This window comes from Engystomops pustulosus, chromosome 4 (genome assembly GCF_040894005.1).
Source record: "Engystomops pustulosus chromosome 4, aEngPut4.maternal, whole genome shotgun sequence".
In the NCBI taxonomy this organism is placed as follows: Eukaryota; Metazoa; Chordata; class Amphibia; order Anura; family Leptodactylidae; genus Engystomops; species Engystomops pustulosus.
Window position 1 is genome coordinate 79,248,523 of NC_092414.1, and position 12,709 is coordinate 79,261,231.

The 12,709-nt window shown below is 38.4% G+C and overlaps 1 protein-coding gene across 3 annotated transcripts in view; it reads left to right on the forward strand.

The window, feature by feature from the left end:
* The window catches only part of LOC140126705 (dynein axonemal heavy chain 3-like), an 883,215-nt gene that overhangs the window by 452,424 nt on the left and 418,082 nt on the right, over positions 1–12,709 (forward strand). For all 3 annotated transcript variants that reach the window (XM_072146467.1, XM_072146468.1, XM_072146466.1), the window contains exons 38-39: positions 3,287–3,420; positions 8,182–8,361. In XM_072146467.1, the coding sequence (XP_072002568.1) occupies positions 3,287–3,420; positions 8,182–8,361 (314 nt within the window). The remainder of the gene's footprint in view (positions 1–3,286; positions 3,421–8,181; positions 8,362–12,709) is intronic.

Below are 12,709 nucleotides of genomic sequence, written 5' to 3' on the forward strand. Positions count from 1 at the left end.
GCATTATCAGTGTTCCTCAGTGTCCCTGCCATTCCTGTGTCCTGCTGTGCCTTCCAGGGTTCTTGTCAAGCAGAATCTTCAGTCCGTGCCAGCATTACCAGTGTTCCTCTGTGTGCCAGCGTTACCAGTGTTCCTCCGTGTTTCCTGCTGTCATTTCAGGTTGGACTAGCTCCATCAACTCCTGTGGTAGTCCAGAGGGTCGACAGACTCTTCCCTAGGAAACTCACAGACAGTTCGTCCCTTCCGAAATGTGACAGTTAGATCCGGCCATGGACCCTGGCAAGGAGTCTCCTCTGGAACGGATTGATCTGCGCAGCATTGTCGCCCGGCAGTCTCAGCAAATTGCTGCTCATGGAAACTTCTAGGCAAAGTTGCCGCCATGCTTCAACAGCTGATTGATTCCCAGCAACAGGTTTCTCTACCCATTCCTGCTTCTTCTCCTCCTAACCGGGGCTTTTCCTTCAGCAGCAGAGCCAAGACTCAGACTTTCTATGCCCGATAAATTTGATGGTGACCCCAAACTCTTCAGGGGTTTCATCACCCAGTGCTCATCACCCAGGTGGCATTCAACCGCAGCCTCCTTTCCACGAAGGCCCTTGCCTGGGCTACTCCCCTATGGGACAGAAATGACCCAGTGACGGCTTTCCATACTACCTTTCTGGCTGAATTTCTGTGTCTTTGAAGAACCTACTCGTGCTTCCTCAGCTGAAGCTTCTTTGCTGAACCTACACCAAGGACATTCTTTAGTAGGCGAGTATCCTGTCAAGTTCCGCACCCTAGCCTCAGAGCATTCCGGGAACTAAGTGGCCTTGTCAGCTACCTTCAAGCAATGACTGTCCCTCTAGGTGAAAGACGCACTGGCTGCCCATGATCTGCCGGCTATTCTGAGTGGTCTCATTACCATGGCCACCCGGTTAGAGGTGCGGTTCACAGAACGAGATGGTGAATTGCGTCACGAGCAACCTTAAGTCTGGCTTCCAAATCAGCCATGTTTGGCTCCGGTTTTCCAACAACCGCCCAGCCTCCTGCCGCACAGTCTTAAGTGGAGTCCATGCAGGTTGACAGAGTCCGCCTCACTGTCCAGGAACGTTCCAGATGTCTCTGGGAGAAATATTGCCTGTACTGCGCTAGCCCCGAACACTCCATTAGGGATTGTCCTGTCTGTTCTCCCACATCCAGCGGACCCCAACACCTTGGTGGTTCCTCTCAAAAATCCGCTATCCCTGTCTTCCGTGAATGGACAGGTCCTGTCTGAACCAGTCCGGTTCCGTACTGTGTTCAATTGATCTGTTCACTGGATCCAAGACAGTCCAAATAATTTGTACATAGGTTATACACGCCACATCTACCTTCTCCCCCACCTTTGCACTTTGTAATAAATAAGTTGAGTTTTGGGCTTATATTTTGGGCATAATACAAAAAAGCTCAAAGTGCACTATAACCTGTAAAAATCTCTTGTGTTTAAAGAGACCATTAAGATAAACATCCAGTGTTATACGAGATTTGGAAAAAGTAAATCATTTCTCAAAGTACTATACAATATAAAGCAATAAAAATAATAATACTTCCTTCCTACATTGTGCTTTCAAGTTAAATTGGCAGTTAACTGCCTCTTCATTCACCTTCAATTTCCACCAGCTGGGAACACAGATTTTGAAAGACTGCCTGATTCCATGTACTTTAGACTATGCAGATGGAAGGGAATATAATTGTTTTAAAGTAAGTTGCCATATGGTAAATAGAAAGGAAAATTATTATTTTATTAAAACAGGTTCTAATAGGTTTTATCCTGCTCTTACTGAACCTAAACTTACCTTGATGCATCATTTCATGGAAAAAAATATTGTTAGAACATTACAATACGTGCTTCGGCATATGGTGCTGCTGCATTTTCATTTGACATTCACTTTGTAATCAAATGACTCTTTTGAAGGCTTTACATGTTAATGACAGTGTTGAGACACTTTTCCGTGCAATTAGTCGGACTAATACTTGCCTTAGGTAGGATTTATAGTACTTTGTTTATATAATAGGCTTATTTGGATGATTTTGGTAAAGCTCATTTCAAACATATTATTGTTATTACTTTTTTTTTAGTAATATACCTTCCAATTTAAAAGGAAATGGGAACATTGGTCCTATGGGAAAACTTGGATCTTGAGCTGTTAAAGTATATAAAATGTATTTTATTTATTTATATTAGAATTTGTTATTGTTCATTTTATTTCAAAACGGAAACAATTGTAGAGATTATAGCATTATATATCATTGATTTTATAACATTAAGATGTGCGGTAATACACAGAATACATTCAATTGTTTCTGAAATTCTAGAAAATTGTATCTATTCAAGCTGTGTAAATTGCATGCAATATAAATAAATAAAACAAATAATTAAGTTCACCTTTGTATTCATATCAACACTGTTTTTATTATTTTGACATACTACTACTGTTAGTGGGGAGTTAAATAAGCAGAATGTCACAGACTCCATTTATCACATGCCCTGACAACATGCATTTACAGCATGTAACCATTCAAAATATGTAAACATATTAAAAATAGATCAAAATAATACATTTAGAATAGAAATAGTAAAGTTGTCAGTACCTGTAATTGGTACTGGCACCGATCATCGGTGTTAGCCCTATAAATGCCGGAAGCACAGCCGCTGCTGGCATTAAATAGTTAGTGGTGCGTGAACGCTAGCATGATCGTCTATCCCTGATGATATCACAGCAACAATCCTAGGAAAATTTACGGTGTGCACAGATTTGGTTATTACTAATGCCTGAACCAAGCTTTAAGGTTGGCTGAGCCAAAATTGGCCCAATCTCAATGGAACCACTCATCCTTATTCATTAGGCTTTTTGAAAAAGCCATACTAGATGTTAAAGGGGCTGCTTTATAAGGTAGCCATGAGGTAATGTTTTTCTTATCCCGTCGTGAAAAACGTATTGACTTATTTTCTTGCGTATATTTAACTAACTGTAGTTTACTAAGGAACAACTGTGAACATTTAAAGACTAAGCTTGTATGCCCACAAGGGAGTGCAGTTTGAGAAGCGGACTGAACTGAAGGAAATTCAGCTCAAGCTCATGTAGAATTTTGTACAGAACTCACTTGTGGCTAAGTTTTCTAAATTTAAGTACTTTCCTATTATTTTGTTAAATCCTCTTATAAAATTAAAGAGTATTCATTGTAGAAATAATAGTAATAATGTTTATTTCTTTTGTTTTTTGCATAGTGGTGTTGTAATAAAATATAAATGTCCTTGTCTCTTTAGATGATGTGCAGATGGCTGCTTCCCATTTGCTTAGATTTTGTCGAAGAGAATTGTAAATTTGTGATTCAGACCTCTCCTATGCATCTCACTATGTCAATGCTCAAGATTTATGAATCTTTGCTGTCAAATGTCAGGTAAGGTAACTGTACATTTTTTAACTTAATATCATTATGATTCTTTTTTGTAAAATACTGAAATCTGACTTTCTATGTAAAGTTCTCTCTGTACTATTGCATGATCAAGTATTTCCTCAGTTCTGAATGCAAATGTCATACCTAGCTCATTTGTCTTTTATGTAGTTAAAAAGACTATTCTTAGATAAATTTATTCAGGTTTATTTAAAGCGTTTTTTCAGCAGATGCATCTTGGATAAGGAGTACATTACTGAGAAAATGCTTAAGATTGAAATAATGTCAAAATAATATTTAAAAATATATGTCTTATTACAAGAATAAAAGGCATCAGTAGAGAATTATGAAAAACAAGTTTAACATAAAATTAGCTTGGAATACCTTGCCAGGAAATATTATACTGGTTGGAATAAGGTCAATGCAAAAAACTGAGAATGCACTGTTATTATAACTGATTTTATTCATAAAAACACATTTTCTGTCCATTTTATCTGGATACATTCAAGTTTGTGGGCAAAATTTCTTTCTTTTTATAACAAATAGCAAACAATGGCAGAGGCTAAACTTGAAATATAAAAGCTTTTGAAATCAAACCAACCTATATTACACAGTTTTGATAACAATTCCATTAACTGACCAAACTTAATGTCTTGAAAAGGTGATTATACAATAAGCATTTATCACTTCTGAATATGAAAGATGATAATTGTGGCCAATTACTGGAAGTTGCATCCCTGGAACCCCACCATTCCCAAAAGCTGTACTTGACTACTGCGTTATTCATTGAAATTGAATGGAGCTGTAGAATGCGTGGATAACCACTGCTCCTGATTTCAACTCCCTTTTTTGTGTATTGTAGATTGGTGTATACATAGTTGCACTAATAAATGGGTATCTCTGGAACAGGCTTTTGTCTCATTAGCTTACTTACCCTGGCTGTGGTCCATTACTCCCACATTGACCTGATCTTTGATCTCAAAGCCATAGAGAAAGCTTCCACTGCGATTCCTGTTCCCATTTTCAGTTCCTGTTCTACTTTGATCTCATGTTCTGACCTCAGACCTGACACCTCTCACTTTCTGGCTGTCGCCGACCTCGAGTCTAGATTGGGAATCTGTACCTCGACCTTGACTGCCACTGCTAACTAATCGTACCTGTGGAACGACCTGGTGGCACCACAGAAAGACTATCCTGCTTTGCGGCAGGTTCTGGTGAATACCAAGTGCCACTTAGATTCCGGATCCCAGGTGTTTGATTGTGTCATCTTCCGCGATGGTCCACTGACCCCCGAGCCCTGAGACTGTCATTAGGATTTCTGAAAAAGTCATCTTTGTTGTTAATGGGGGCTGCCCTGCAAGTTAGCTAAGAGGCAAGGTTTTCCTTATTCTATTCAGGTAAACACATTTACAAAATTCCCATAATCCCCCACAGCATCAATGGCTGAAAGTCTCCATATGTCTGCAGAGGAGACAAAAGCAAAGTCTCAATAAGGAGTTTACTCTGAGTTCCACAGGAAAAAAATCCAAAACATGTTGTTGCTGTATCACTTAACACAAAATATCATGCTTACTTGCTGTAAGCAAGGCTTCCAGCACAAATCTTGAGGCAAATTTTGTGGGTTCCCTTTATCCTAGCATGTACATTGAAGATTACCACTGTGCAACATATCACATGTGAGCACATGTAAGTGACTACAGAACAGATCAAACATGTCATTTCAATTCTGTAGATACTCACAGAAGTCTTTTTAGAAAAAAAGCAAGGGATTTTTATATCTTTCTATTTTGTCTCGTTGATTTTCAGATGCAATGTTGTTTAACAAAGATATTTTAAGGGAAACCTGACATGAGGAGTTAGGCCGCCAAACCACCAACCCCTTTAAATGCATATGCACTCTATTCTTTACTAAAGTTGGATATCTGTATTAACTTTGGGTAAATATTTTGTTTTCAGGATTGGTTGTAAAAAGCTTATAATTATATGTTCTCTGCACTAATTAGTATAACAACATACTAGGGACGGTTCCTTGATTTTTTCTGCAATTTGTGACTAATTCAATTCAGTCTTCTTCTTGCAAGGATCAGCTTGTTATTTTTTTTTTAACTAGAATTATTGATAATTAATCAGACAGGCTGTGATTGTAGTTATGAAACACCCAATTTTAATTCTAAAGTATTTTAACTAATTTGCACACGACTATGTCAATAATCACTTAAAACAACAGAAGTAAATTTCTATGGTTAAGGTTAGACCCATTATGTTAACTAGTTTCAAGTCTTAGTTTTATCATGACAAAAAAGTTACGTTCTCTATCTATTAGTTATTTGTATACAGAATTACACTATATCGGTAAAAAGAACTGAAAAACTATCATTAATTTCAAGTGTAACTAACTGATAATTTTTTTCAAAAAACAATAGCTCTTTTGATGCAGGAATATTTTATCTATTACTCTCAATACCTATGTCCAGCAGCTACTTCTGCTATCCTCCTCGGTTGTGTTGCATATGTCTGTGAGACCGCAGAGTATTTACACTACTGAAGGGGAGAGGCTTCTGCTCACTCTGGAAGCAGGTGGAGGTCATGTGATGCTTTTTGTGTGTTACTAGCAGGAGAACCTTATGTCTGTTGTTGTGTGATTGCAGAAGTCTCTTGAAAAGAGTAGTGAGGTAGATGGGCTCCTCTTTTCATTATAATTTCATGTCCTGTGGACCTCAATCTTTATCATATCTATATATCAGGGAAGATGTGAACCCTTAGTGCTCACACAGCATAGACTATACATTGCATGTAACTATTTCACAGCTGAAAGTGGATTTACTGGAATTTCATTGGGTTTTCAGAGTTACTTCTGTTGCTTCTCAGTTATTTTTTACTGGAGTTACTTCATGAGAGAACACAAAGCATCATCAGAAGTGAACTTAGCTTAGAAGTTAGTATCCACCAACTTTACTGCTGCTGAGGAAGATTTCTGACAAGTAGTTTTAGAATAGTAAAGGATGAAGGGAAAGCAACATAATATGGGCATCATTATGTTTGTTTTAAAAAGACTAATCACATATGGCAATTTGGTAAAAATGTTGTGTCTACAATATAAACTCTTCAACTACTACTTTTTTCACTTGAATAAAAAAAGCTGTTAATATTTTGGTGGAATGTTGATAAATAGTTACATTTATAATCACAACGACCACTTTTAAATATAGGATAAAGTAATTCTTTGCACTCATCAAGTGAAAAATTGCTTGTTTATTAGTGTGACCAGAAAATCTTGTAAGGTTTCAGCAAAACTCTTGCCTTTGTGAGCCGCCTAAGGAGAAAAAGAGTCGGATCCAATGGAGTGTAGCACTATATGAAAGGCATGTCTATTTGACAAAGGCAAGAGTTTTGCCAAAACATTACAAGATTTTCGGGTTGCAGCCATGCAATTTTTCACTTGATGAGGGCCTAGAATTACTTTATTCTGTGGATGGGGTATGATCCCTTCTAGTGCACCTACAGTAGGAGTGCATATACAGGACCAACTTTTTTTAGCACTTTTAAATATGGCAATCAAAATAAATGACCCATTTTTTATTATTAGTTCCTTCAAGATCAGATTAGCTTCTTTAATTCAAACCATCCTGAGTTCCATGGTTTATTTACAGTTACAATAATGAAAACACTGAAGGTCCTCTATAAAAAGGAAATCGTACCCAAGTACTTTGAGATAGACTTAATGGGGCAGATTTACTTACTGGGCCCATTCGCGATCCAGTGGCGCGTTTTCTGCGCTGGATTCGGGTCCGGCCGGGATTTATGATGGTAGTTCCTCCGCCGTCCACCAGGTGGCGCTGCTGCGCTGAAGTCCGCTGGGATGCCTCGAAATACACCGGCCTATCCTGGATGAAGGTGAGTGAAATTTTCGCGACACAATTTTTTTTTAAAATGCGGCGGTTTTTCCGAATCCGTCGGGTTTTCATTCGGCCACGCCCCCCCATTTCCGCCGCGTGCATGCCGGCGCCGATGCTCCACAATCCGATCGCGTGCGCCAAAATCCTGGGGCAATTCAGGTACAATCGGCGCAAATCGGAAATATTCGGGTAACACGTCGGGAAAACGCGAATCGGCCCCTTAGTAAATGACCCCCAATGTATCAGGATGTATCAGTGTGTTTGGCTGGTTTTCCACCTGATTTGGTGCATTTTGTTGCAAATTCTGCAGCTTTATGTGGAAAAGTTCCAATTTGCACTTCTATGGGACTATTTAAAGGGGTTGTCCGAGTTCTGAAAAAAAAAATAAGGGTGGGCGTGAGGGCGCTGCTTAAAAAAATAAAGATGTACTTACCTTCCGGTGCCCTCCGGTATCCAGCGCTGGATTCAACTTCTGGCCGGCCGCGGCCGGACACGCCTACCCGTCCCTATTCACATTATTGTAAATGTGGGCCAGAAGGTTGTCGGGTCCGGCCGGAAGCTGAATTACCGGAGGGCACCGGAGGGCACCGGAAGGTAAGTAGAACTTTATTTTTTTAAGCAGCGCCCTCCCGGCCACCCTTAGTTTTTTTCAGAACACGGACAACCCCTTTAAGTGCAAAAGTCTAAAACCTCACTGCAAAGCCATACATGTATAATAAATTGGATGCAAAAAAGGACACCAGCCAAGCTAAAAGAAAAAGCACTGGACAAGCTGAAAATATTGATAAACTTCCCCCTAGGTACTGTTGGAATTATGGTCCACAGGCACGCTGCCATATCAAAAATTAAATGGCTTTTAATATTATTTCAGCTCTGCAAAATTGAAAATTGAAAATGAAGATGAAATTCTTGATGAGGACTCTGGTTCACCAAGATCGCACACAAATAGCAAAAAAGTAAATGAAGAGATCAAACATATGATTGTGGCTTATGGTTTCTTTTCGGTTATTTGGTCTGCTGGGGGACTTCTTCATTCAGATTCAAAACAGAGGTAAGCAATATTATTTTCTTACCTATTTGCATCGCTAAGTTTAATATAATTTATCATGAGCCATTTCTTAAAGAAAAATAAAATCCAGGCTTTAAAGGAAATAAAGTAACAGGGAAAACAAGCTCACCAATATTATCAACTTAGTCCATAGGATGCCCTACACAGCTCATTTAAAGGGAACCTACCACCAGATTCTACCTATAAAGGTAGAACAGGTGGTAGGTGCATGCATGGGACATGAGGATAACCCTTTTTAGAGCCAATCCTCACATCCTCGCTATCATTTTGAAAACTTTATTGCCCTAATGTAAATTTTTAAAGCGGCTGCTGGGGCGTGGAGTAGCCGGACATGAGGCTAGACGTTGCGGCTAGTCCACACCCCAGTAGCCTCTTCGCTCCTCCTACCCTGAGATCTTCGGTGCACAGCTCCCCGTAGCTGCGCGCTCCGTCCGGGAAGCCGTTTTTATTTTTCACTCCCCACCTTCAAAAATCTATAACTTTTTTATTTTTCCATGTACAGAGCTGTGTGATGTCTTATTTTCTGCGTAACAAATTGCACTTCGTAGTGATGGTATTAAATATTCCATGCCATTTCTTGTGGGCTTGGTTTTTACAGCTTTCACTGTGCGCCCCAAATGACAGATCTACTTCATTCATTGGGTCAATACGATCACAGGGATACCAAATTTGTATAGGTTTTATAATGTTTTCATACATTTACAAAAATTAAAACCTCCTGTACAGAAAAAAAATTCTTCATTTTACAGTGTTCTTGCGCTAATAACTTTTTCATACTTTAGTGTACAGAGCTGTGGGTGGTGTCATTTTTTGCGACTTCTGATGACATTTTCAACGCTTTTATTTTTAGGACTGTGCGACCTTTTGATCACTGTTTATAGAATTTTTTCTATTTTTCAAAATGGCTAAAAAATGTAATTTGCGGCTTCGGGCGCTATTTTCCGCTACGGGGTAAAACGCAGTGAAAAACGGTTATTATATTTTGATAGATCGGGCATTTTCAGATGCGGCGATACCTAATGTGTTTAGGATTTTTACTGTTTATTTATATTTATATCAGTTCTAGGGAAAGGGGGGTGATTTGAATTTTTATGTTTTTTTAATATAATTTTTTTTTTAACTTCTTTTTATTTATTTATTTTTTTTTACTATTTTTCAGACTCCCTAGGGTACTTTAAACCTAGGTTGTCTGATTGATCCTACCATACACTGCCATACTACAGTATGGCTGTATATGGGGATTTTGCATACCATTTATTACAATGTGCAGATCGCACATTGTAATAGATAGCCTCGATCATGACAGCCTCGGATCTTTGTGTGATCCGAGGCTGTCATGACAATGGATCACCGCTCCCCGGTGACGACACGGAGAGTGACGATCGGAGCCAAGATGGCGGCGCCCACGCGCCGCCGGCCCTTTAATGCCGCCGGCAGCTTTGCCGGCGGCGATCAAAGGGTTAGCACCCGCGATCGGTGCAAGCACCGTTCGCGGGTGTTAGCGACGGGCGTTTGCTTCATTATGAAGCAAATGCCCGGTGAGTATGAAGAGGGCTCAGACCGTGAGCCCTCTTCATACTCCCCCATGCGCAGCAAGACGTAAGGGTACGTCTTATTGCGCTATGGGATTAAATAAGGACAGGATTAAATACTGTATGCAAATGAACCTAAGGGGCTCCAGGCTCCATTAACACCTAAGGAAAGAACAAAGAACATTGTTTTATTTACATTTGTTTTAATAAATGGACCATCACTTTATAGTGAATTAGGTCCAGAGCTATGTATAAGATTTGCTCCATTTTAATAGGACATTTTTAACTTTGAATATAGTGAATACTTTAAGCCCAAAGTTAAGGTTTAAGAATAAAACTTAAGAACGTTTTCCTCTTAAAAATATATTTTTTATTGTAACTGCTAGTGGCTAGGATGTCAAGAGACTGGCAAAATGACTTTAAGAAATAAATCACACATTGGAGTCTTTTAGTTGGTCTCCATTGAGGCCAAACTTTGTGGCAAGTCTTTTATCAAAAACCTTTACAAGTACAAGTTATGGCTCATTTTAGTGTTCAACGTAGAAACTTATGACATTTGAAAGATTGAGCCCATCAGCAAGCCCACAAAACACCCAGCATTTCCTCAATTTATCACTTTAAAATATTGAGGTGTTGTAGGTCATAAAGTGCACAGGCATAGTCTTATAGCGTCTGAGCACATCATAATGTTCACAACAAAAAATCATTGTGCACCCTTTAGTGTTACTGCTGGGCAATGTTGGGATCATTGAACAAATGTTCAAATTTGCAGAAATGTCAAAGGTAATTTCACCAAAGTGATGTAGAAGAATTAGGGTAAAGTCAAACATAAGAATGATAAGAATATACAAACTATTACTTGTATCGCTGTGTGATACGCTGACATTGTCACTGCAGTTTATACTATTCTAAATTGTAGGTTTGTTTAAATAATATCTCCTTAATGAAATTCAGTGTTTCAATTAACTTAATTCGAGGAGTGAATGAAGCTATGTCACATTTCATGTTTACCAAGTCTGGAAGAAAAGCTGTTAATTAACTGAAATGGGAATGTGCACTTTCTATCAAGGGCATTATGTAACCTTGAAGAAACAGTTTAGTGTATGAATACATTCATGCATGTGTGCTGTTTAAAATTTTTATTTGATAAAAGTGTATTTTTTTCTCATCCTATAGCGTGTTGTAAGTTGATTCTAAATAAATGAAATATTTTTTTCTCAATATTTATATGGATAATAATATAATCCAGAATTGTGTTTAAAGGGTAAGCATCATTCGGAGCAAAAAACCAGAGTGTCCCTGGAAATCATTCCTCAAAGTATTTTGTATTTAGTCCCCATTTAGTACCTTTTTGGCCCCAGGCAACAATGATTTCCAGTACAGGTGGTCCCCTACTTAAGAACACCCGACTTACATACGACCCCTAGTTACAAACGGACCACTGGATATTGGTAATTTACTGTACTTTAGTCCTAAGCTACAATAATCAGCTGTAACAGTTATCACTGGTATCTGTAATGAAGATTTATTGTTAATCCTGATTCTAATGACAACCCAACATTTTTAAAATCCAATTGTCACAGAGACCAAAAAAGTTCTGGCTGGGATTACAATGATAAAATATACAGTTCCGACTTACATACAAATTCAACTTAAGAACAAACCTACAGACCCTATCTTGTATGTAACCCGGGGACTGACGGTACTGAAAAGAACTACAATCAGCAAGATGGAGGGGCTGAACCTGCCTCCTGTGACATCATAGCAAGTGCATGCTGCTGACCAATGAGACACACCCACACAGGCAAGAGTGAAGCTTGTAGCTCAGAGGCAAAATAATATACATTAGTGAAAATGTGAAGGTTCATTGAATGATAAGAAAAGCTTCAGTACTATAACTTTTGCAACAAGAAATGAGTGATCACCGATTCAAGTAATAGGGGTTACAGACACAATGTACCCCCACTAAATTAAATAGTTTGTTCCCAAAATCAAATAACACCACACATTGAAAAAAAAATCCATTTAGAAAGACAGCACAGAAAAAGTTCTTGGTGGTCAAATAATTAAATATACATGATAAATAGATCAGAGTAACCTGTATAGAGGTATGGAATGTATAGTCCTCAGAACAAGTCAAGGTATTTTCTTACAAACAAGTATTGCACAAAACAAAGAGGAATAACAATGATAAGGGACACATACACAGGGTTACATATACACATACCCCTGATGAAACATGCCAAAACTTGTGTCAAGTGGTGTCCACTCTTGATCTTTATATACCTGTGTATGTTTCCCTATAATTCAGATGAGTAATGTGCAATAATTGTTTATAAGCAAATACTATGACTTGTTCTGAGGACTATACATTCTCTACAGGTTACTGCGATGTATTTATCATGTATATTTAGTTATTTGACCATTGGTGGACCTTTTCTTTGTATGTTGTCCTTTTAAATGGATTTGTTTTAATTCATCTAATAAAGTGTTATTTCATGCTTTCTACATTTTGAGTGTAATTATGAAATGCCCCACCCTCTATCACACTTACTACCTTCTCTGTCATATATCTATCCATCTCATATCTATCTATCCATCCATGTATATCTATCTATCTATCTATCTATCTATCTATCTATCTATCTATCTATCTATCTATCTATCTATCTATCTATCTATCTACCTAATTTAACTACTGCACAGCACATGGGACAGATTGAAAACTTGCACAGGCATAGTGTATCTCTGCTCTTTCTCTTCTGCCATTCCCTGCTGTTGTAAGGTAAGGGGGGAGG